This window comes from Lithobates pipiens, unplaced genomic scaffold (genome assembly GCF_037356315.1).
Source record: "Lithobates pipiens isolate NorthernLeopardFrog02 unplaced genomic scaffold, aLitPip1_a1.2 Scaffold_22, whole genome shotgun sequence".
NCBI classification, from domain to species: Eukaryota; Metazoa; Chordata; class Amphibia; order Anura; family Ranidae; genus Lithobates; species Lithobates pipiens.
Window position 1 is genome coordinate 93,160,553 of NW_027507784.1, and position 25,979 is coordinate 93,186,531.

Here is a 25,979-nt window from a genome sequence, read left to right on the forward strand (position 1 = left end):
GATTATTGTGGGAGGCTGCTGAGTATAAAAAACACATTACGGTTGTTTGTATGGTCAAAAATATTGCTGCAATTGTTCTTTCTGTATTTATTTATTGCATTACGTTTTTTTTTTTTTTTTTTTTTAAATAAATCTTTTTATTGAAAAAAAATAGTGGTTGTACATATAGTAGGAAATCATCATAAAATGATCAATTGAAATGTGATTACAATGAGCATATGCATATCACCTCCAATCGATAACAGTCTGGAAATAATGATAATCATATCCATTGGTAATAAACGAGTAAAAAGTCACTTTCAAGAACATAAGAAAGAAAACAATCTTAAATGTCATATATAAAACAGTCGTCCTGTTTAATTGTTTAAACTCTAATTTGAGAGTATGTATAAGTCTTAGACTCTATTGCAATACAGTTTCCATGGGAGCCAATTCCTATCAAATTTTTGTATATTGCCATCCCTATATGCCAGGATTTGCTCATAGGTCATTACGGAGTTAAGTTTAGCTATTACGTTTTTTTTTGCACGTATTGCACTTTAGCACTATTTGCACTTTGAGGATACTGTATTATTTTTTACATTTTTTAATGGCGTGGATCCTCTAGTATTTGTGAGATAAGGATCTGTAGCTTGTATTTTTTGGATACAATAGAGTGTGAACATTATCTAGATCCTTCTAGTAAGAAGGATACACTAAACATGTATAGGTAATGGTTTATTGGACTCTTGCACCTTTTATCTTTACTTTTATTTTTATTTTTCACATTTCACCACTCTTACTGGAAGGGACATCTATGGAGTTTGCACCCACTACCTACCTTAGGTAAAATACATTTTGAACGCACCACAGCTGAGGGGTGTATATATAGGAGGTAGGTGGGAAGCAAAATCACATTAGGAGAAACGGGTTTTTTTCTGATAGGGACTTTGTTTACATATAAGATATTGATTTGAGCCCCCTTCCTTTCTCTTCTTATTCTGGTTGCTATCTCCTTTATAATAGTATAGAGCATATATGATTGATACGTGGGGTGTGGATAAGTAAATTTTTGTTTATACACTGGCACGAGGATTGGGAAATATAACCGGGGTATTATACTATAGATAAACTTGCCATTCTGTTATAGGTAGCGCCACAAACCCTATAATAACATTATAAATAGCTAAATTGCCTTAGCTCCCTAATAGGGGCTGAGGACCTAGAGGGTGGCAGCAACCTAAAAATAAAATTAAAAATACCCTGCTTCCTAAAGCGCGGCTATATATATATTTTTTATCCATATTAACAGACATGCTAATCTTTCTTCAGGTAAAACAGCTCCTATATATGCATTTATTTTGTGTATTTAGGTCAGTGTTTCTCAATTCCAGTCCTCATGGCCCACTAACAGGTCATGTTTTCAGGCTTCCCATTATTTTGCACAGGTGATTTGATCAGTTTCACTGCCTTAGTAATTACCCCAGCTGTTTCATCTGAGGGAAATCCTGAAAACATGACCTGTTAGTGGGCCATGAGGACTGGAATTGAGAAACACTGATTTAGGTGTTTACCTGGAGTTCTGTTTTCTGCATGTCTTGCAGAATCCTTTCACTATTTGAATTTTGATTAAGCTAGCTATTCAAAGTTAAATTCTCATCCAACTTGAACCAGAGAAAAGCATTGCTAAACGGCATGGATGTAAGAACCTCCCACTGCCTGAGTACAAGGGCACTGACGAGCAGTGACGGCATCTGACAGGATGCCGTCACTGCCCAAAATTTTCCAGAATCAATTTTTTTATCTTGAATCCATGTTTTTTAATCTGTTTGTGTAGCCAGTTGGTGCTTGCAGGGCCACTCATGGCTGGAACGTAGGTTGATTCAACAGGAATTGCACACAATCAAAGCTTCCTATGACCAGCATTAGGAAAGGAAACAAGACTCTGAAATTGTCTTTGAAGATAGCTCTTTAATGAAAGTTTTGCACAGGAACAAAGTCGGTAACTACTTAGGAAGACACCAGAAAATAACATGTTAGTCCAAAGTGGCCTAGTGTTGCCTAACATTATAGTACACAAGGATATTTAGTATAAATTCAAAAACTAGCAATCCAATATTTGTTTCCCTGCATCCCTGTTATATTCTATATTTACTACACCAATTATAACATAAACTACATTTTAGTGCTGTTTACTTGCAGAAACAAACTACTTTTCGCTTGTACTATGTCAGCACAGAAGACTATTACGGTAATTATCTAAAGTTGATTGTTGCATGGTCTATGCACCCAAAGCCTGTTCTTCAGGTGGGTTTTGTGGTTGGACAGCTGGAAGTAATGTTGGCTGTTAATTTCCCACAGTTACTAGTTGCTTTTTGGAAGTAGCATCTCGTCAACTGTAGCTGATGGCTGTGCAATTGCTGATGACTGTTCTTCAATTGACTCTGATTCGTGAGAAGAGCTCCCTCCTGAATCATTTCTGTTTCCTTTTTTATTCTTTCTGATTTCTTTACTTTTTTCTTCCTCACTGGATTTATTTTCTTCAGATTCATATTTTTGTCTCCTTTGTGAATTCTTTTCTTTCTGTTTTTCATGTCTCTTTACCCTAGCTGTATGTGTTTTTTTATTCTCCTCTATTTCTTTTTTTGATTCTTTGTTTTCTCTTTCCAGTTCCTTGTTGTCTGATTTACATTCTGTTCTTGTACAGTTTTCTCCATGCTTACATTTTCCCCTGTGTTCCCATTTCTTCCCATGCTTGTGTTCCATGGTCCTGTTATGCCTATGTGTACAGGTACCATTATGTTCACAGGTAGTATTATCATGGTGTCTTCCCTTGGTACATTTATGTTCATGTCTCTGGGTCCCATTACTTCCATGCTTACATGTTTCATTGCAGTTGTGATGCCTGGTATGTTTTACCTGACCTTCCCTTTTCCCAGGTTTCTGTTCTGTTGTCTCTCCTTCTTTATGGTTGAGCTTTTGTCTCAGACTAGGAGATTTGGCATGTCTTTTCTCCCTAACTACATTGTGTACATTTTCCCCCTGATTGTGACTTGTGCTGGAACCTTCTCTTTTTAAATAGCCGACTAAATCTCTTGGGTATCTGCTGACGTGATTACCAGTTTTTTTTTCTGGCTTCTCTTTTCTCTCTAACTTCATTATCTGCATTTTTCCCTTGATTGTAACTTGGGTTGTGAGATTTATTTCTCTCCCCCACATTTTGACCTACCCTTTCTCCTGGTTCCTGTCCCTTTCTCTCTCCTTCTTTATGGCCTAGTTTTTCTCCATGATTACCATATCCAGCATTTCTTTTCTCTCTAACTACATTGCCTACATGCTGTTGTTGACTCTTCTCTGCTGCTGTGGCCAGTCCCTCTTCACCATGTTTCTCTTGTTGCTTCTCTTTTGCTGTTTCAATACCCTTTTTTTCATGTTCAGCCTGTCTATTCTCTTCTGCTATCTTATGACCCTTTTCACTGTGATTTTTGTTTCTCTTTCCCTCTGCTATGTTGTGACCCTTTTCACTATGATTTTTTTGTCCTTGCTCATTAATTTCCTCAGATTTGGAATTTTCATTTACATGCCTAGCTTCCTTATTTGAACGTGCTCTTCTTTCTCCCTTCTGATGTACCCCTACTCCTGGTTCCTGTCCTTTTCTCTCTCCTTCATTATGGCCTAGCTTTTCCCCATTATTACCAGAATAAGCATGTCTTTTCTCTCTAACTGTGTTGCCTACATGTTGTTGTTGACTCTTCTCTGCTGCTGTGGCCAGTCCCTCTTCCCCATGTTTCTCTTGTTTCTTCTCTTTTTCTGTTTCAATACCCTTTTTTTCATGTTTAGCCTGTCTATTCTCTTCTGCTATCTTATGACCCTTTTCACTGTGATTTTTGTTTCTCTTTCCCTCTGCTATGTTGTGACCTTTTTCACTATGATTTTGTTGTCCTTGCTCATTAAATTCCTCAGATTTGGAATTTTCATTTACATTCCTAGCTTCCTCATTTGAACGTGCTCTTCTTTCTCCCTTCTTCTGACCTCTTCTTTCTCCCTTCTGATGTACCCCTTCTCCTGGTTGCTGTCCTTTTCTCTCTCCTTCTTTATGGCCTAGATTTTCCCCATGATTACCAGATCCAGCGTGTCTTTTCTCTCTAACTGTGTTGCCTACATGCTCTTGTTGACTCTTCTCTGCTGCTGTGGCCAGTCCCTCTTCGCCATGTTTCTCTTGTTGCTTCTCTTTTGCGGTTTCAATACCCTTTTTTTCATGTTTAGCCTGTCTATTCTCTTCTGCTATCTTATGACCCTTTTCACTGTGATTTTTGTTTCTCTTTCCCTCTGCTATGTTGTGACCCTTTTCACTATGATTTTTTTGTCCTTGCTCATTAATTTCCTCAGCTTTGGAATTTTCATTTACATTCCTAGCTTCCTCATTTGAACGGGCTCTTCTTTCTCCCTTCTTCTGACCTCTTCTTTCTCCCTTCTGATGTACCCCTTCACCTGGTTTCTGTCCTTTTCTCTCTCCTTCTTTATGGCCTAAATGTTCCCCGTTATTACCAGAATTAGCATGTCTTTTCTCTCTAACTACATTGCCTGCATGCTCTTGTTGACTCTTCTCTGCTGCTGTGGCCAGTCCCTCTTCGCTATGTTTTCCTTGTTGCTTCTCTTTTGCTGTTTTATGACCCCTTTTTCCATGTTTAGCGTGTCTATTCTCTTCTGCTATCTTATGACCCATTTCACTGTGATTTTTGTTTCTCTTTCCCTCTGCTATGTTGTGACCCTTTTCACCATGATTTTGTTGTCCTTGCTCATTAATTTCCTCAGATTTGGAATTTTCATTTACATCCCTAGCTTCCTCATTTGAACGGGCTCTTCTTTCGCTCTTCTTCTGACCTCTTCTTTCTCCCTTTTTCTGATCTAGTCCTTCTCCTGGTTCCTGTCCTTTTCTCTCTCCTTCATTATGGCCTAGCTTTTCCCCGTTATTACCAGAATTAGCATGTCTTTTCTCTCTAACTGTATTGCCTACATGCTGTTGTTGACTCTTCTCTGCTGCTGTCGCCAGTCCCTCTTCACCAGGTTTCTCTTGTTGCTTCTTCTTTGCTGTTTCAATACCCTTTTTTTCATGTTTAGCCTGTCTATTCTCTTCTGCTATCTTGTGATTCTTTTCACCTCTTCTCTTCTCCTCTGCTATAATGCCATCCCTTTTACCAGGATTTCCATTTCTCTTTTCCCCTTCCATATTGCAAACTCTTTCATCATGATTTTCTTTTTTCTTTCCCTCTGCTATTTTGTGACCTCTTTCACCATGATTTTCTTTTTTCTTTCCCTCTGCTATTTTGCGACCTCTTTCACCATGATTTTCTTTTTTCTTTCCCTCTGCTATTTTGCGACCTCTTTCACCATGATTTTCTTTTTTCTTTCCCTCTGCTATTTTGCGACCTCTTTCACCATGATTTTCTTTCTTCTTTCCCTCTGCTATTTTGCCACCTCTTTCACCATGATTTTCTTTTTTCTTTCCCTCTGCTATTTTGCGACCTCTTTCACCATGATTTTCTTTTTTCTTTCCCTCTGCTATTTTGCGACCTCTTTCACCATGATTTTCTTTTTTCTTTCCCTCTGCTATTTTGCGACCTCTTTCACCATCATCTTCTTCAATACTCTGTTCATCCTTTTCACTGACATCTCTCTTTCCTCTTGATTTGCCCTGTTTGGCCCCATCTTCTTCACTGCTCTGTTTATCATCTTCTCTGCTTTGTCCATCTTCAGGGCTACTGTTTTTTGTTTCACGATCTTTATTGACATCTCTTTCATGTCTTACTTTGTTATTGCTATTCTTGTGATGTGTTTCTTGCTTTACATCATTATATCCTTGTGCGGATTCTAAACATAAAATACAAAGCTTTTAGTAACACTTGAAAATATATTACATAATAAATAGCTAATATCAAGTAGGTGGTTTTACTGTTTTTTAAACATTCAGTTCTCCCAAGTACACTTGCACACAGCTAAGGAATTTGTAGATATGGTCCAGTACATAAACAATTAGACAATCCAAGTGCTAATCAATATGCAATCAATAAATCAAACAAACAGACTCAGTTGTGTAGGTTAAGGGATACATTCACCTTTTGCAACGTGTTAGTTGTTTCACCCATATGTAACATGTTCCAGCAGCTGCAGCCTGTCCTCCTCTCCCCCCTCCCAGTGACAGAGAGTAGGCATCTTCTCCGAGAGCCCACTGTCATTGTTTGAAGATAACGCAGCCACACGGGGTTCCGACACCCAGCCGTGCCATTCTTTAACAGGGTTCTGTATGTAGCACTCTCCCCGTAGGGCTTGTTGAGTGTTGACTTCATAGGTCTCTCCCTGGTTACCTGCAGCTGGTTGCCACTGGTTCCCACTTAGATGCAAAGGGCTTCCTACTTAGGTGCAGAGGGTTTCCCACTATGTTGCTAGGGATTCTCCCGTGGTTGCTGTGAGAACCTACTTGTTCCACCCTTACTCCCACTTGCTCATCACTCAAAGACCAGTCCAGGGTATTTTGGTTTTGTATCTTATTTAGAACTTGGATGGGAGAAGGGATGAGTGGGATACTCCAACTAGAACTATTCACAATCGATAATGACAACACTCACTTGACCTCGCCGGATTATCTGTAGAAGCAGATATACTGCTTTTAACCACACAGCCACATGTATGGAAGAATTAAGTCTTCTTGCGCTCAATAGCTGCAGACTTGATGCACTAAATTATTTTCAGAATGCTCTCTAGCACCCCCTTTACTGACACTGACTGTTCTATCTGAAGGGACGGCCCTCACTCGACAGGCCCCAAAGACACAGATCTGTACTCACAATATGCAGAATCAGATCCTTTCTCGTGTCTCCCTTCCAATCAGCTCTGCAGGACCTCTGGGTTCTGCTTCTCTCTCTCTCTCTAGGCCCCTGGGTCAACATCCCAGGGCCGCACAACCGCCTCCGCGGAGGAGAAGACAGCCACCCCTCTCCCTCCTGGGTTCTTTCTCCAGCTCAACTCCCCTGAGCACATGTACTCTGGCCTTATATACAGTATCCCACAATGCATGCAAAAAGAAGGGAGTGCGCTTATTCAATATAGTGTGCCGTAAACATAAAAAACAAAAATAAAATAAAATAAAATAAATTGCAAAAAAAGTCCAAGTAAAGCCCAATGGTAGGAATCAGTTTATATAGAGATGGATATCTCAAAAATGATAGCTTGATAGAAGGAAAACAAATCATCAATCCAACATCGATTGTAAAATTTATACAAGGCTCATCAGGCAGTGAATGGGGAATCCTGTTGGTGGATCTGTGGAGACATTCAGGTCCCAAGCGAAGACGAAATACTGCATGGAATCTTAGCACCAACACATCCTGCGCTCACCACTGGGTAGTTCCATATATAGAGAAAAGCTTTCACCAAAGCACAAAAACTTCTTGTGTAGATGGCAAAGGTCTATATATGAGCCTTAGCTAAGGCTTGTTTAAAATCTTGTTTAAAAAAATAAATAAATAACAAAAATTGTATACTTACCTCCCCTGTGCAGTTGGTTTTGCACAGAGCAGACTGGATCCTCCTCTTCTCAGGTTCCTCTTTGCTGCTCCTGTTCCTCCCACCTGTTGAGTGCCCCCTCAGCCAGCAGCTTTCTATGGGGGTACTCTAGCAGAGTCAGAGCTCTGTGTATCCATTCAGACACAGAGCCCCAACCTGACCACGCTCCTTTCTCCTCTGATTGGCTGACTAGCTTTGATTGACAGCCATGGGAGCCAATGGTGCCGCTGCTGCATCTCAGCCAATCAGAAGAAGAGCCCCGGATGGCTTAGACACTCATGGACATCTCTGGTGAGAGAAGGGGCTCAAGTAAGTAATTAGGGGGTGCTGGGGAGGCTGCTACACACAGAAGTTTTTAAACTTAATGCATGTAGAGACGTTTGGCTTTTGTAGAGTCTGTGTTACACTAATGTACTAAAACATTTGGTCATCTTATTACCATTGCAATGTTTAGTTGCTGCCTTTAAAGCTGTCCATTACTTGCTTTGGTAAAATATTTATATCATTTTTGAAGTGTTAATGTGATAACCTCCTCCTTGTTTTTACCTTGAGGATCAGTTTGAATATCTAATTCAATATGAATCCATTCCATGAATTTCCACAAAATTGAGTGCACAGAATTGATATAATTTATGTCTTCCACCTCAGTTTAGTATAACTAGTGTAAATAAATAATAATATCTTTAGGAATGCTTACCACTGATGCCAGTAACACATCTCAAGCCGCAGCTGATTTCACAGCAGATTTTGTTATCGTGACAGTCGTCATCTGAAGTACAGGCTGGCTGTGCGCAGGCGCTACAATTTCTAGCACTCTTGTTTTCTTGCCCTGAAGCGGTTGAATTTTTTTTGGTGAATACAGGACATTTTAGGTGTTTCTTCGGACCTGCAAACAAATCCTTAGTTAAATAACAGTACAAATATAACTGCATTTAGATGGTAAATAACAAAAGTATATACAACAACATAGGTAGTCTATTTAGGTTATACTTGAGGCCCTTTTCACATGGACCAGTCAATTTTTCAGGTGTACCTGCTTGGACCCCCCATTCAGCCTCTATGTCTGGCAGGTGTAAATGGACTTGTGTCTGTTTACACCCATCTACTTCTAATGGACTCTAATTGACTAATGGACTTGTGTCTGCCTGCTAAAAAGAAATGAAAAGGTGTCCATCCCCTTCCATCTAGGCAGATCAGATCAGAAGGCAGTTGGGTGTAAATGGAGAGTGCAGTCCATTTTCTCCCACCGGTCCATGGAGCAAAGCGGGCTTGGTCCATGTCCACTCTGTATAAACTGAGCGGATACAGCCCTGTCATCCGCCCCCTCTGCTCTGATCAGCATGGGATCAGCGCACAGATTCCCTGTTGATCATAACAGAGTCTGCCCAAGTAAAAGGGGCCTGACGAAAATATTTTTATTTATTTAAATGTATATCTTACTTAATAAATCCACAATGAATATAAATCCACTCTGTGTGCATCACACTAAAATCACACTAACAGAAAGTAAAAGGAAATGTCTCCAAAAGAGTGGCCATACATTGAAGACATTTTTGTCAGGTTCCTGATGAACCCACTGATATTCAAACTGTGTGTGGTCCTGTCAGAATCCTCCCACTGGACATCCTGGGTTCTGAAAATCGAAAATGGCAGGTGAAGACATTTTCAGCCAGACAGCAGCTGCATCCAATCAGATGCCACTGTTTGGGTATTCTGCCAGCTGTAGTTGCAGGCTGTCTGAAAAGCTGGCAGAGGGGATTCATCCACTCACGCTATTTAGCACTGGGGGGGGGTCGAGTGATTTCTCTTGTTCGTTCTGGATTTCCCATCAATTTTTATATGGAAAAGTTGCATTGCTTCTGCAAGTCCCCCCCCCCCCCCCCCCCATATGCTCTAATCCAATTTTCACCCTATCTGTGCTTCCTTTCTGCTTATTTCTCATCCTCCACAGCCAACATCACCCAGCACTTCCAAGACTAAAGGCGCATGTGACCTCCTCCCCCTTGGGAGTGCTCGTATCTAGCAAACACATTTCTTGGTGTAAATCCCCTTAATGATGAACACTAAAAAATTACTAGAGGCTCCAAACTTTCCATGCTTCTTGTAAGATCCCCATGGAAGCTGGAAATCACTGTAAACATTGCTACTTCAGTGATTTTCACTATCTTTCAGGTCCTGTGCTGAGCATTTGCTCACAGAAGATTGCTCACTGTTTATCAGTGAATGTAAAGCATTGTCTGATTGGACCAGGTGGAGAGGCAGGCCAGTGATGTCACAGTCCTCACCCCATCCAATCAAAGAACACTTTGCATTCACTGAATCTAACTATCTACCTATCTATCTATACATATACACACTTTTTTTTGTACATTGTATATATATTATTTTATGAGCATACATGAAAGAACAGAAAAATGGAATGTTGTGCTATATAATCGTTATATAGATATAGATATATATATATATATATATATATATATATATATATATATATATATATATATATATATATATATATATATCTATCTATCTATCTATCTATATATACATATATATAGCAAGACATTCAAGACATTCCATTTATCTGGGCCTCAACCTTTTTCTACCCTGTAAAGAGTAGTGATGATTTAAAAAATACGATAATTCACAGCAAATAGATTTTTATTACAGAAAGCAGGTCAGTGAAATTAGAACTGTGAAATGTTCTCGTGAGGAATTAAATGACCTTTGTACCTATCCTTACATGTAAATTAAGCATGAAAGTATAATGTAAAGGTCTATGCACAAGAATACGCGTTCATGACTGGAGGAAATATATATTTTTTCTATTCTGCTTCTCCTTAGTAAGCTTGTCAACTAAGCATAAACCTGGACCACCTTTAGACTGACAACATGGCAAACATCAATGAAGAGTTAAAAAATGTAATGTAAATGACATTGTTGACTGTCCTGCCTTATCATGTTAAAGTGCATGTCAAAGTCACAGCCCAAAATCCAAAAGAATCTCAACATTAAGGGGCATATTTATAAATGAATGGATGTGGCATTCACCAAGTAGTCACAGTTTAGTTAATGATTTCCTCTAATTTAAAAGAAATGCCAGGAACTTCATGTGCAGTAAATATTTGGTGAAAGTCACATTTACGTGTTTGTAAATTCGCACAAATGTCACCTAATGCACCACTTGCAATGCCATCCCAGCCCTGCTTTATGTCAAATGAGCAGATTAGCGCAAAAAGCCTTAGAGATTGGTCCAGATATTATTTTTATTCGTCAAAGTAAGAGGGAATTTTGTATTCTTTTAATGTGGCAAATAAAAATTATATCTGAACCGTTCCCGGAGAATTGGTGGTCTCGTGCTTTCACTTCCCGTAAGAGTTCCAATGGGCATTAGGGCTGATTTATACCACGCAACCTGCTGGTGTACATTGGTAGGGTGCAGTGCTGAAGCACTAAGCCTGGTGCATCACACTATTTCATGCCATACTTTTATTTAGCGCACACCATAGCAACACAGAGTTGTGAGCTGACATCATAGGAAACAAGGCAAATGTCCTTGTCTTTGCGTTGAGACTGTGGTATGTATCCCTGCCCAGTGCATCCCAATACAAATAGTGTGAATGGGCCCTGCAATCATCTGATTTCTTCAGAACCCCCCTACCAAGCTTGGATTCCAGTACTCAACCACCTTAACTCCAGAACATACCAGTACCACTGGCATTAAAGCTTAAGCCCAGATGTTTTGTTTTATTTTTGGATAGAGTAGTAAAGAGTTAGATTCAATTGGGTTTTGATTTCTGTCTGTGACCTTATTCAGGAGATTTTTTATTTACTTCCTATTGTGGTGATATCTGTGCAACACATTAGGATGCACCTTTCACTGGGACAGGTGAACAAAGAAAGCAAAAAAAAAAACAAACAGTCAGAAGTTCTAATGCCACTATCATGGCCCTGTTGGAGAGAAATCTTGATAGGTGAAATCTGAAAAATTGGGTCACAGAGGGAGTCAAAACTTGACAGAGGCACTAACTCTTCCCAGTTCCATCCAAAACAAAATAAACAGGTTTGGCTGGAGTTGGGCTCAAGCCATCTTTCTATATGGCTGGTTCCTCTTCTGTGCGTGCCATGCATATTCTGTATCATTGTCTACATTGGGGTGGATTTACTAAAGCTGGGGAATGCAAAATCTGGTGCAGTTTTTCATAGAAACCAATCAGCTTCAAGATTTTTAAAGCTTAATTGAACAAGCCAAAGTTAGAAGCTTATTGGCTACCATGCACAGCTGCACCAGATTCTGTGTGCACAAGTTTTAGTTAATCAATCCCATTGTGTACCTGGCAGCAAAAAAACATGTGAAGGACACACCCCTAGATAAGGCCAGAGACAAACTTCTCATTTAGGGCCCATACACACTGGCTTAAAGAATGCTGCTTCTACAGTTTTTCATTTTGCCTGTAGAAGCAGCTCAGTGTTTTCCTATGTGTCCAGGACGATTAGAGGCATATTTTAAGCCCAAGAGGCAGGGAAAACAAAAACTTTCTGGTTTGCGTTGTTGATTGGAGCTTTCTGGCAGAAACAATGCCACAAAGCTAAAATTGATTTAACCAATGAAACATAAACCTTCTAAGCTTGGATGTGTTTTGGCACCTTGTGCACCATTACTGCACCTTGCAGAAGTCCAAGGAGGTAAATTAGTGAAACTCCTAAAAAACGCATGCCTTTGGAAATGCTGTTACTCCCATTGCTACCAACTACATGGAATAAATTAGAAGTGTTATATTAACTGGTCCATAACAGTAGGATAAGCATGTTGGCTAAATGTTTTCCATGTTTACCCTGCAATGATGGTCCTGTGTTCACTTCCAACCAGGAAAACTATCTACATGGAGAATTAGTATGTTCTCCCCAGGTTTTCTTAGGGCTCCTCCTTCAATCCAAAGCATGCTGGTAAGTTTCACACAAATTGAGTGTGTAGAGACGTTAGATTGTACGTTTCTTTAGCGTTAATGCATTTAAAGTAGAACTATAGGCAAAACATTTTTTTTTTCCGTTTTGGATAGAGCAAGGAAGGGTTATAACCCCTGTAAGATTTTGTGTCCCATTGCGGAGATTTACCTTCACTTCCTGTTCCATAGCCAAACAGAAAGTGAGAGGAAATCCCTGTCAATCAAGGGGATTCCTTGGGGTCACCAGAACTAGTGAAGATTTCCCCCTTTATTACTTTTCTGGGGACAACACAAAATTGGATAATGTGTGGGTAATTTATCTTACTTTCAATGATAATGGTAAACAGTACCAATACAGAGGGTGAATCTCCTTAATGGCGGCACAGACAGCAATAAAAGCTGGCAGGTGTTCTAATCCCTCTCCACTATGTGCAAAACTAAAGAAAAAATGTTTTCGCCTTTAGTTATACTTTAAGTAAAGCTTTATCCAAACAAATAAAATAATAGCACACAATGAAATAGGCACTTACCATCGGGGATTGATCTTGCTGTCACTGCTACCAGCAGCAAGGAAAAGATGAGAAGCTTCATTCTCAGTGGCACCAGGTCTATTCAGTGTATGTGTATACCGTGCTCAGGAGAAAGGAGTTCTTCAGCTGATGTTCTTCTGTCACTTTCTCTGCTATATATACCTGGCTGGAGCCATTATTCTCCCTTGTATCACACACAAGGACCAGCCCCTGCAATTAATGAATTATCCCAGGTGAAAGAAACCCATCATTAGTGACTGGTAAGAGAGGTGGCACTTTTCTGTAAAGGTCACTGGCTACGTATGTCAACCTATTGAGTTCTCACATTTGTACTTTATTGTTTTAATGTAAACTCTATTCCCAGAATTAACCATTTAATAAATATTATGTTCTCACAATTTATATTGCCCAGTCCACTCAAATCCAATAGCTCAGAGTCAATGCTGGTGGGAATGGCAAGTCTTAGCCCTTGTACACACGGTCGGACATTCCAACGGAAAATGTCCGATCGGACCGTGTTGTCGGATAATCCAACCGTATGTGGGCTCCATCAGACTGTTTCCGTCGGAATATCCGACGGACCAAGTTTTCCAGCTTGGCTATAAAATTTTCCGACAACATGATCCGATCGGACCTTGTGTAGAGAATTCCGATCGGACAAAGTGCCACGCATGCTCAGATCAAATTCCTAGACCAAAGCTATTGGCTACTAGCCTGAACGTAGTCCCGTCCTAATGAAATAACCTCCTCACGTTAAGTACGATCGTATTTTCTGACAACTTTGTCCGACTGTGTGTATGCAACAGTTTCGGACAAAATCCAACGGATTTGGTTGTCGGAATGTCCGACAGTGTGTACAAGGGCTAAAGCTTCTTATTAGGCTTGTGCAATTTGTTTCGTAACGAATCGAAATTCGGTCGAATTTTGCATCTTTCGGACATTCGGATGCATCCGAATGTCCGAATTAAAAAATAACGAATTACAACGAATAGGAAATATAACGAATGAATTCGAATGAATTCAACATGATTCGGTAATTCTTTAAAGATCTAATGAAACAAAAGGTCAGCTCAAAGTAAATCTTATAGTCCAATCAGCTAATTAATTTTGTGCCGGAGGATGGATTACTGGCAAAGCGCATTCCTGAGAACTGAGTTAGAAGGGTGTTGTATTGTATTTGAGCCGAGGAGAAGAGACGTTGTCATTGTGTGTGTTAAAAGATTCAATAAACAAGCGACTTTCCAAACTACGAATCATTATCACGAATGTCTATACATACATAAATAGCAAATTTCAATGAATACGAACAAATTAATTTGACACTCTACGAATAATAACAAATTATCCGAAAACGTAATAACATAACATAACGACTATAACAGAACGAAATGATGTATTTTACGAGTGACAACGAACCGAAACTAAACGAAATTTTCCATTGTGCACAAGTCTACTTCTTATTCCTCTCAGGGGGTGCAAGTGATGACATATCCTTAATATGGTTTTCAGCTGTTATTTCGCCACTGTTTCTTATATTATCTGCTGCACTTGTGCCAATTTATACAAAGCATATTCAGAGATATGCCCCCTTATAATAGACATTGCAGGTAGAAAACCCTATAAGCTCAGGCATGTAAAGGCCAAGATTGTCCCTAGGAGATATTATAACTTACTTTCTAGTTTCACCTGTTTAAATTTTCAAAAGACTAAAATATCATTATTGGATGGACTGGCTCAGGTCTGGTGCAAGTTTTTTGTCTATACAGGTAAGGTTGTATTTTTTTTGGTTTCATAAATTCACAAGCGAAGGAGTATCTTGCTGAACCATCCTCCCGCTACCCTCCCCCCCTCCACAATGGAACGCTCTTATGGCATACACTTTATTCACTCCCCACATCCCCTCGCTCTCTTCAGCCACACTGGTATGCCCTTCACGTTGTATCTGTAATGTTATGGGGCCCAGAGTGAAGGACATCACACAGCATTGAAAATTTGATCTGTGCTGAACTGTCACTAAACAGAAGTGTGTAATGAGGTGGGGGGGGGTGGGGTTATGCATTCCCCACTTCCCCTTACTAGCTACCCTCAGCTGGCAGGTGAGCCAAATGTAAACTTCCACACTGTGCCCAGAAGGAGAGACGGTGCAGTGTTAGGGAAGGAAAGGTATATTAAAAATCCAAATTCCCAGTATGTGCCTGGGGATTTGAATTTTTCCACCCCACCCCCATCCATGTTGGTGCCCTAAGGCAGCTGCCTAAGGAGCCCTATGCTGGTGCCGGCCCTGGACTGGCCATCCAATATATGTCAGTGTGGCAAAAAAATATACTCTTGAGATCCCAATGCCAGCCTAAGCTTCTTGCACACAGATGGCAACATTTAGAATTCTGTTAATTTTCTACTCTGACCCTTGCAGGTAAACCACAATTCAATTTTGGGAATGGAGGCCATAATGTACACTCAGAGCTATTTGGACCATGGAGACACAGCCATTGGTTGTTTGTGTTTGCCAAAATCCTCTCTTCTTTGGCTTGTATTTTTTGTACATATTTCTCTACCCTGCAGAGAGAAGTGGAGAATAGCTTGCCTCTAGCAGATGGAGAAAAACATATAGAGATAAATGTGCATTTTTGACACGTGCACAGAATATTAAAAAATTAATGGTAGCAGGAGAATATTTTATTATGATTAGGCCATTTATGCATTTATTTTTAATGCCATAGTCATAGTGAGGATTGGCAGGTTTCTCTATTCACCATTTTTTTTTTTATTCCCAGCAATTTGATACCCTTGTTGGAGAAGGAGGTGGGCAGATGAGTGGAGGACAGAAGCAGAGAATCGCCATTGCTCGGGCGTTGGTCAGAAATCCCAGAATCCTTCTTCTTGACATGGCCACATCCGCTCTGGATAATGAGAGTGAAGCTATTGTCCAAGAAGCTCTTGATAAGGTGTTTTTATTTTAGAGGTTAACTGCGAGTGTGCATGAACTAACATAAAACACATTTCAAGAACAATAAAATTAATTTTCTTAAGCAAATATAAGACATACGCTTAGCTATAAACAACCAGTTGATTGCTGTGGGGGTGCAAAATCACAGGGCATCAAGTATACACACAATAAATGTTGTGTTCCCTTTCATTGCACATTCTGCTGCTTCTATAATAGACCATATTAATGCACTGGAAAATGTAATTGACAATGTGTGGCACAGTTTTCTATGCTTCTAACAGGGCTGTGGACTACACAAAACACTCACCAGTCATAATGCTACAGCTGGTTCTTTTGGAAAACTAGATAAAAAAAGTGTCAATTGGATGTATTTAAGATTATCTAAAGCCCCCTGCTTTCCCATGAAACTGGAGATCATCTTTAAAAATGTATTTTCTTCATCATGAGATTTGATTGCATCCACAGTAAACTAGCCTCAGATATCTTTAAAATAATATTTATATTTATGTGTGAAAGCTAAAGATGCAGGCATATTAAAAGCAAGATCAATCTATTCAAAGGTAAGATGAGCTTGCCCTCAATTTTAGGGCAGAAACTCAAGGACACTAGGACAACCTCAAAACCTTGAATTTTTAGCATCAATCCGTGAGAGCTCATAGGTATGAAAGAGACCGTGTTGCACAATGCTTTGAGAATTTAATGCAAACTTTTTTATGTTCAGGTTCGTTTTGGTCGCACCACCATTTCTATTGCTCATCGTTTGTCCACCATCAAAAATGCAGATGTAATTATTGGCTTTGAACATGGAAGAGCTGTGGAAAGAGGAACACATGATGAACTGCTTGAGAGAAAAGGGGTTTATTTTACCTTGGTGACATTACAAAGTCAAGGAGATAAAGCTCTGAATGAAATGGAGAAAAAAGGTAGGCAATGCTTTCTCTTGAATTTTTATTATGTCTGCTTGATATTAAATGTTTCACTTGGTTACTTGGGTTAAAAAATAAATTTTGGACAAACGCGACATTCCTGGAACTAGAGATGTAGGACAGCAGGCAAATTAATATGCCAGAATCTAGGGATCTACCTATAAATCTATGTGTCATTCCAGTTTCATTCTAAAAGTACAGTGCCTTAACAATATTCAAAAATGCAGCCAATTATTAGAAAGGATGTTAATAATACACTTAAGTCAAGGCTGAAAATTAAACAACAATATGTCTAGAGAGCAGTGACTACCCACTAAGTAGATAATTTTTGTCAAAGAATTTCTTATTTCCTTTAATATGGTGATCCTGGAACAAAACTTCTGGTGATGCTCGAACACCTTCCTTACTTCCTTACTGCATTACACAGAAAGCATTACACAGGGTTAAGAAAGTGTAAACCCACCCTCTTAAACTAGCATTTTTTCCTATTGGATAGAGCAAGGGAGGATTATAACTCCATCTATGTCCCATTTTGGAGAATTCCCTTCTTCCTGTCCCATAGCCAAACAGGAAGTGAGAGGAAAACCCTGTAAATTAAGGGAATTCCTTGAGGACCCCCAGGTCACCAGAACTTTTTTCCCAATCAGAAGATATCCCCTCTGTTGCTTTTCTGGGGACAGCGCAACATTTGTGATTTTCTTTTGCTTTCACTTTCAATGATAATAGTAAGCAGGACAAATACAGAGCGTGAATCTTCTTATCAGGGGCACAGAAAGCAAAAAACAAACAAACTGACAAGCGTTCGTATTCCTCTGCACCCTATCCTAAACTTAAAAAAATAAGTTTTGCCTTTAGTTATCCTGTATGGAGCTTTATTGTGCTTATTCAGCAGGGGATTAAAGAGAACTTAAATTAGGTTAGATTGAGTGAACTTTTGGATTTTAGAACAGTTTCTGTGTTTACTGGATATAATTAGTAGCTCAAGAGTGCTTTCATTTATTGCATGCCATTTTGCATCAATTTGAGCTATTGACTGTAACAAAGTAACCACATGGTACTCTATGCCCAGGTTAGGTGATCTAAGCCCAGTAGTAGTTGACATGACTTCCAACAGTTAAATAAATCAGTAGATCTCCTAATTCATTTTATTCAAAGAGTAATCTGGCATCAAGGCCCCAGGTGTACAGCTTGTAGCAGCTTTGGGTCACATGACTATAAAAACAGAAGTGCCACAGACTCCTCTTGTTACAGCTGTAGCACCCTCATACATAGTCTGTTGGGTAAACTTAGTATGGGGCTTCTTCTGCAGCCACAGGAGCCAGAATTATTTAGTTCTGTCTGCTCAGGACTCTACAAAGTGGGACTTTGATAGCCTCTCAGTGACTCTGGGAGAAGCTTGTGGATATTAGGGAGGATTCAAATACCTGGCCTGAATTCTTAGAAGAGCCTATCCAGTCCTTTGTGGTGGTGTGCCCAGATAGTGGATGGTTTCCTGTTAAAAAGGCTAGAGATCAGAGTAAGGGGTCTTTTTCTCCTGTGTAGGAGTAGATATGTGAGCTCCAGGGGCTGCTCCTCCTGGTTCACTCATTGGCTTGACGCTGGACTTTCATGGGACTCCGTGAGTAAAGTCTCCTCTTTTGATCTGGAGTTCTTTCGGTCTCAGGCTGTGAAACATGGGCTACTTTAGTCCTCCTTGCTACATTTTTGGATGAATGGTTCCCAGCTGTGCACATACAGACTGCATTAGCTGATTATCATCCCCTTTGGAATTTCCTGATAAAAGTGACCTCAGTTGGCAATCTGTTTTGTTTTTGGGGTATTTTACATGATTCCCAAAACACATCTACAAGTTTGTATGTCGGTAGATATGTTTCTACAACCCAATGATGCATAACATTCCTTCTGAGCTGACAGGTGCTTGATGAACAGTCGCACAGCTGTAAGCATAATCTTACAGGAAAACGGTCCGCAACTCTGTACATGCTCTTAAAATTCTTCAATTTATTGATTCTTCAAAAAAGTCATAATATCAGTACAGCAGTTGATGTGTTTCACCCTTATTAATAATGAATGAATGAGGCTGACAAGGCTGAAACATGTCAACTGCTGTACTGATATTATGACTTTTGTTGGGAATCAATAAATTCAAGCATTTTAAGAGCATGTATAGAGTTGTGGATCATTTTCCTGTATGATTATCTGTCTCCAAGTTTACCGGCATTAAAAGAACAAAAAGAAACCCTTAGGCTGTTTACTGAGCCAAAAATGTATGGATGACAATAGTGTGCCTGGCTGCATTGCACTGATTATGAAAGAACCCCGGGAACATTAACCGCGGATCCTTCTGTAGTGCGCTATACCTCTAATGGCTAAGTTTATGTTTGTTATAATATCACTATCCTCTTAAATTGATTTCTTGTTGTGGAGATATAAAACAGACCGAAATTCTCAGGTTATTCGAAGGATGGAATCTATCCGTCTTATGGAACGGATCCACCATACGCTACTGGACTCTATGCACATTCACACTGCCAAGTGGGCAACTTGGCCGCTCGGTTTGGGGGCGGAGGGGTTGGTACTTCCTCCCCTTTCCCCGCAGGTGGATCCCTGAGATGAGATAGCACTGGGCCTTGCTTTTGGGACATAGCAGTTTTAAGGACCCTGTTTTGGTTACCTTGTCCACCAAATCTCCGCACATTTTCTATTTTCTGAGATTGGTCCTATACCAGTCGTTATGGGGCTGAAGTCTATGAAAGAAGAGATTTTTTTTTCTTTTCTCTGCTACGGTCAGTTGTTGTTATTATGGTATATTTAATGTGTTTTTTCCTTAACCTACACAGTCACCCTAAAGGTCTTAGCATGGTACTTCTAGAACAGTTGCATACGACCTCTCTGATGACAGTTTACGTTTAACTGGCTCTATAGCCCTGTTCTATTTCTTTTTTGTTGTATGTTTTCTCTGGATATTGTTCCTCATTATTTCATCGGAGCGTTACTGTAACTCTGTACAATGCTACTGCAAGTTGTGTATATGTGCACTACTGTGTATTCTGTTTCTCACCCAATAAAAACGTTTGTATTAAAAAAAACAGACCGAAATTCAGAGTTTACATAAACCTTATATCAACAAGTGGGGTCATTCCTTTTTAGGAATATTACATTACATAAATTCTCCACATCAGTTTAGTGGCCGCTGTCATCTCTCGCTGACATATTTTTGGCTCATTTTGGGAGTTCTATTCAGAATGCTTGCCATATTGCTGGGAAACTGTTAAAAGGCATAACTAATACCCTGATTTGCTGGAATTAATGTGCTTTATTTTATTAATGTCAAAGCCCGACTGTACTCACAAAATAGATATGCAATGGGTCACATAGATGTTGTGGCTCTATTTTCATATTTCATGCAAAAATCTCAATTTCATAGATATATCTCATCTTTCCTGTTACTTTTTTTATAATTTTTCCTGTAGATTTACCAAAACCATATAATATGAGGTCAAACCTAAACAATTTCCTTGTCAAAAAGATTTTATTGAACATACAATAGAGTATTAGACAATAGGTTAAGTACATAATATACAACAGAAGTAATGAAACTCAGAGTTATATATTCAATACAATGTAAATGATATATTCAATTATAATTACTACTATAACAATAACGCATATTAATGGTATGGTTTATTAGAGGAATTAGCTTCTTAAGTAGCAAAGAGCTTAAAAATCATAATAGGAATAGATAGAGAAGAAAGGAAAGATAGGAAGAGAAGAAACTAGGAAGGGAAGAAGAGAGGTCCGCAGGGTCGAGTCAAGGGCCGCCATATCACTCAGAATCCATATACTGTAATCGCTTACCCATTGGTTCAGCTACCATGGTAATAGAACTTCTTTGTTAAAATTTGATGGTAAATAATTTTTTATCCACGGATGCCATACTTTTTCAAATTTGATAAGCGTGTCAGCTTCAAGAGCTGCCATTTTGGCTTGCGTCATAGTGTTGTTCATACTATTCACTACCTCATCCACAATCAATGAAGGGGATTTCCAGGCTCTTGCAAGTGTTTGTTTTGCTGTGGTGAATAAATTAACAATTAATTTAAATTGGGTGTGTGTTAGAAAGTCTGGCTTTCAATTGATGAGTGCCATTGAGGGATTTGGGGTAATGGATATTCCTAACATTTTAGATGCTATAGTAAAGATCTCATTCCAATAAATTTGAGCTTTGGGACATGACCACCAAATGTGGAAATGTGTTCCTAACTCAGCGCATCCACGGTAACAATCTGATGAGTAGTTATGCACATATTTTGCTATTCTAGCCGGTACAAGGTACCATCTTATTAGTACTTTATAATTTGCCTCTACTGCTAATATATTGGGAGAGGCTGTTTTGGTTGTTAACCAGACTTGATTTCATTCTGTGGTTTCCAGTGTTTGTTCTGAGTCCACCTCCCATTTCTGGACCTGGTTTTACTGTTTCAGGTTTAGCTAACAATTGAACATATAAGGTCGAGATTATGCCCCTAGCATGAGGGTCGTTTTTACAATATTTTTCAAAGTTAGTTAAATTAGTTAGTGAACTGTCTGTGGTTAAAAGAGGCATAAAGACATTTTTGATCTGGAGGTACCTAAATAGTTCTGATTACGGTATTCCATAATTATCACAGAGGGTTGGGAAAGGTATAAAGGACGAGGAATTCACAAGTTTGTGCATCTGCAGCATATCACTTCTAGCCCATGCTCTGAAAGATCTAGGAGATACCCATGCTGGGTAAAATACAGGGTTTTGGTAAAAAGATAGTAGAGGATTATGTAATGATTGCAAATGATTTCTGAATTTGTATCTGTCCCGTAGGGAAACAAAATATTTTGTAATTGGATTATGCAACCCTCTACAATTTCTCAGTGAGAGCCAAACCTAAACACTTTCAATGTGTATTCATTCAGGTATTTACTTTCAACTACAAAGTTGAAGGTAAATCTAAAGAAAATTGAATAAGAAAATTGTATAGTGTATTGCCAGCCTTAGTAATCAATATTCAGTGTAACGCCTGGTACACACTACTCATTTTTTTCACCCCAGTGGGCTGAATGGAAAAAAAAACGGAGGCGCTTTGGAGGAGCCGCTGTACTAACTATTACATGTATGTGAAGTTTGTGCAGCGATTTCTCCGCTGAACTATTATGTTCTGAAATGGGTACTGCCCTCCACCAGAACACAGATCGAATGACGATCGGCTGCTGGTTTTTCAGCATGGCCATTCAACAAAAGCTGGACAGGCTGCTGTACACACTGGCCTTTCAAGTACTTTCAAACAACATTTATCCAGTCATTGAACATCCAAAGATTTTTCACACAAATGTTTGTTCGTAAATCTACTAGTGGGTGGCTTACATAATGGCAAAAAACAGCATTTTTACTGAAAATGGTATTTTAAAGCTAATCTACAGCTTTAATTTTAATTTAACTAGTTTGTTCAGGCCAAGCTGGCCCGCACTATTACCCTCAGTAACGTACGCCCGCTGGGTGTGCCGTATATACTCCATGTAGCTGAGTCTACGTACAGTATACAGCATTGTGTTCCGGGTGTGAGATGACCCTCCCATCTCAAACCCAGAACAAAGTAGCATCAGTCTGAGAGGCGCTCAGCCATTCCTAGGCTTTTTTTCTCTTTCAATTAATAAAAAGCTTTTTCTGAGTCAGAGAGCAGGCAGGTTGATGATGTTACAATCTCCGACTCAGCAAATTAGAGGAAACTTTGTATTAATTGATAGAATACAAAGCTGACTATGAATGGTTGAGACTGATGCTATTTTGTTTGGGGTGTGAGACATCGGAACACAGTGCTGTATGCTGTACGTAGCCTCAGCTAGTGAGGTAAATAACTTATTTGGGCCAGCTTGGCCCAAACTAACTATTTTAACTGAAACTAAGGCTGGAGATCAGCGTTAAGATTTTTGCAAGAAAAAAGTAGTCATAAATTATTACATACAATGGGCTATATAAACTTTAAAAGTTGTGAATCTTTAGTTGAGCTATAAAGTGTATCCAAAGCCAACCACTTTGTTACATTTTGGAGTCACCAAAAAAAAAAAGAAGCTAAGGTCTTCCATTATAGGGACACTTCTTATGAGGAAAACTGAGAGATGTGGAGAGATTTCCTCATATTCAGTGTTGTGTCTACAGACAGTGGTTTGAACCCTTTCCAACTGTATCTAAAACTACAAAAAGTTAAAAATTTAAACTTTAAAATGAATCCTTGTAGTCTGGTAATGTCTGCACTGCAATGGGTAGCTGCTCATTTTGTCTAGTGAAGAGGAGATCCACCTTTACATACCTGATCCTCCACCCCCCTGGCAGAGGACTGTCCCTCCTCTATGTTCCCCCATGCTGCGGTAGTTGACTATACCTCAGTGTCATCATGTCAAGTGCAGGAAAATGGAAAATACATTAGGCTTGATGATATGACCTTAGACTGCTGGAGAAGATGCTGCAGGGACCAGTCTAGCGGTACAAAGAAGTGGAGGATCAGGTACGTAATTCCTATTTTCTGTGTCTCCTAGACCTGAATAATCAAGGAATAATTTTAAAGTTTCTCAGAGTTGAGCTGTAAATAGCGGGGTTTGTTCCTGCAAACTTAGACTGGATGAAGAGAAAATACACATCTACTACTGAAATAGAAAAAAAAATATTTACTTTTTGTAGTATTTTGATTTATTGGGGATTTAATAAAATTGCTATATTGTGATTGTTGTCTTTTTTCTGCAATTTTTTAATTAAAAATGTAGTTCAAATTCCTGCTTTGCCTATTAAATAATTGTTGATTTTTACATGTTATTTTTTTAGGAAAGGAGAATAAAGAATTTGAAGAGCCTAAACTGGAGACGCTTCAACCTTTAAAAAGAGGCAGCTATCAAGCTAGCTTACGGTATTATCACCAAATAGATTTTGTAAAGTTCACAGGCTGCTTGAATAGCAAGCGCCCTAGACGTATGTTACCGTAATTAGGTTGTTAGGTAGGAGTTGCTGATGAATAAACTCTCTAAATTGATTATTTATATATCTATATACACCTTAGTACTTAGGCTCTTGTGACAGTGATGCAATTTAATGTCTGATACCTGATAGCTTACAATAATATCTAGGTAAAGGGAGAGTTGTTTTAGAAAGGTATATACTAAAAGGTCACATTTAAGATAGGTACAATTATACATTATGATAGTTTACGTGAGGAAATGTACCCAGACGTCAGAAGACTGGCATTAAAGAATCTATTATTATGTTAGACGTATGTATATTCTAAAAGACAGATGCATTAACATACAATAAGCATTTTATTGTTCATGTACCTTTAATTTAAAAGCGTAACTCAACTTTGATGGAAAATAAGCAAACAAATAATAATAATATAGCATATACAATTACTACACAAGACATATTGTTGTTTAATGTTATTAAAAATTATCATTTCATTTATATCTGCAGACGCTATAATTTTTTTGTAAAGTTTAATGCAATATGATAACCTGGAAGCTTTCTGTACGCAGTTTGTGTAAAGAATGCCTTCAAAAATCTAATTTCCTGCTTGTTTGATTTTTGGTGAGATACTGCCCAAAGGTTTAAAGTGGTTCTAAAGCCAAAAACTTTTGTTTCCATTACTTGCATTAAGGTAAAAAACCTTCTACTAGTTGTTCCTTCCTAAATACTTACAGTTGTGCTCATAAGTTTACATACCCTGGCAGAATTTATGATTTCTTGGCCATTTTTCGGAGAATATGAATGATAACACAAAAACTTTTCTATCACTCATGGTTAGTGTTTGGCTGAAGCCATTTATTATCAATCAACGTAACTGTTTTCTCTTTTTAAATCATAATAACAACAGAAACTACCCAAATGACCCTGATCAGAAGTTTACATACCCCAGTTCTTAATACCATGTATTGCCCCCTTTAATATCAATGACAGCTTGAAGTCTTTTTTGGTATTTGTGGATGCGACTCTTTATCTTCTCAGATGGTAAAGCTTATCACTCCTCTTGGCAAAAAGCCTCCAGTTCCTGTAAATTATTAGGCATGAACTGGATGTTTGAGATCTCCCAGAGTGGCTCAGTGATATTGAGGTCAGGAGACTGAGATGGCCCGTCCATAACCTTCACTTTATTCTGATGTAGCCAATGACAAGTCAACTTGGCCTTGTATTTTGGATAATTGTTTTGTTTCAATATCCAAGTACGTCCCATGCGCAGCTTCCTGGCTGATGAATGCAAATGTTCCTCCAGTATTTTTTGATAACATACTGCATTTAACTTACCATCAATTTTGACCAAATTTCCTGTGCCTTTGAAGCTCACACATTCCCGAAACTTCAGCGATCCATCTCCATGTTTCACAGTAGGAATGGTGTACCTTTCATCATAGGCCCTGTTGACTCCTCTCCAAATGAAGCATTTATGGTTGTGGCCAAAAATCTAAATTTTGGTCTCATCATTCAAAAGGACTTTGTACCAGAAGGTTCGAGGCTTGTCTCTGGGCTGTTTGGCGTATTGTATGCGGGATACTTTGTGGCATTTGCGTAGTAATGGCTTTTTTCTGGCGACTCAATCTTGCAGCCCATCTTTCTTCTAGTGCCTCCTTATTGTGCTTCTTGAAACAGCCACACCACATGTTTTCATAGAGTCCTGTATTTCACCTGAAGTTATTTGTGGGTTTTTCTTTGCATTCCGAAAATTTTTCCTGACAGTTGTGGTTGAAATTTTTAGTTGGTCTGCCTTACCGTGGTTTGGTTTTTAATCCACTTCTTGATTTCAATTCCTTGGATATCTTTTTATATCCCTTTACTGTTTTACACAGTTCAACTACCTTTTCCCACAGATCCTTTGACAATTCTTTTTCTTTCCCCATGACTCAGAATCCAGAAACATCAGTACAGCACTGGATGAAAGGTGTAAGGGTCTGTCAGGAGTCCAGAAACTCATTGACCTTTTATACACACACACTAATTACAAGAAAACAGATCACAGATGAGGATGGTTACCTTTAATAGCCATTAAAACCCATTTGTGTCAACTTGTGTGCAAGGGGC

At 39.0% G+C, this 25,979-nt stretch overlaps 2 protein-coding genes across 2 annotated transcripts in view; one reads left to right on the forward strand and one right to left on the reverse strand.

The window, feature by feature from the left end:
• The window catches only part of LOC143923952 (bile salt export pump-like), a 156,933-nt gene that overhangs the window by 81,145 nt on the left and 49,809 nt on the right, over window positions 1–25,979 (forward strand). Inside the window, exons 16-18 of the mRNA XM_077447902.1 lie at window positions 15,793–15,963; window positions 16,687–16,888; window positions 23,742–23,823. Of these exons, the coding sequence (XP_077304028.1) occupies window positions 15,793–15,963; window positions 16,687–16,888; window positions 23,742–23,823 (455 nt within the window). The remainder of the gene's footprint in view (window positions 1–15,792; window positions 15,964–16,686; window positions 16,889–23,741; window positions 23,824–25,979) is intronic.
• On the reverse strand, window positions 1,931–13,186 carry LOC143923955 (uncharacterized). The gene is made up of 3 exons (XM_077447907.1): window positions 13,019–13,186; window positions 8,240–8,428; window positions 1,931–5,850 (listed from the first exon to the last, which is right to left on the reverse strand). Exons 1-3 carry the CDS (start codon window positions 13,077–13,079, stop codon window positions 3,095–3,097), a joined length of 3,006 nt encoding a protein of 1,001 aa, XP_077304033.1. The 5' UTR covers window positions 13,080–13,186; the 3' UTR covers window positions 1,931–3,094.

Bases quoted from the DNA above. Each gene is read 5' to 3' on its own strand.
- LOC143923955 (XM_077447907.1), bottom strand. From the start codon at position 13,079: ATGAAGCTTCTCATCTTTTCCTTGCTGCTGGTAGCAGTGACAGCAAGA. The intron at 8,429-13,018 runs GTAAGTGCCTAT...ATTTGTTTGCAG, and splicing joins AGCAAGATCAATCCCCGATG to GTCCGAAGAAACACCTAAAA. The intron at 5,851-8,239 runs GTAAGCATTCCT...TTTTATGTTTAG, and splicing joins ATGTGTTACTGGCATCAGTG to AATCCGCACAAGGATATAAT.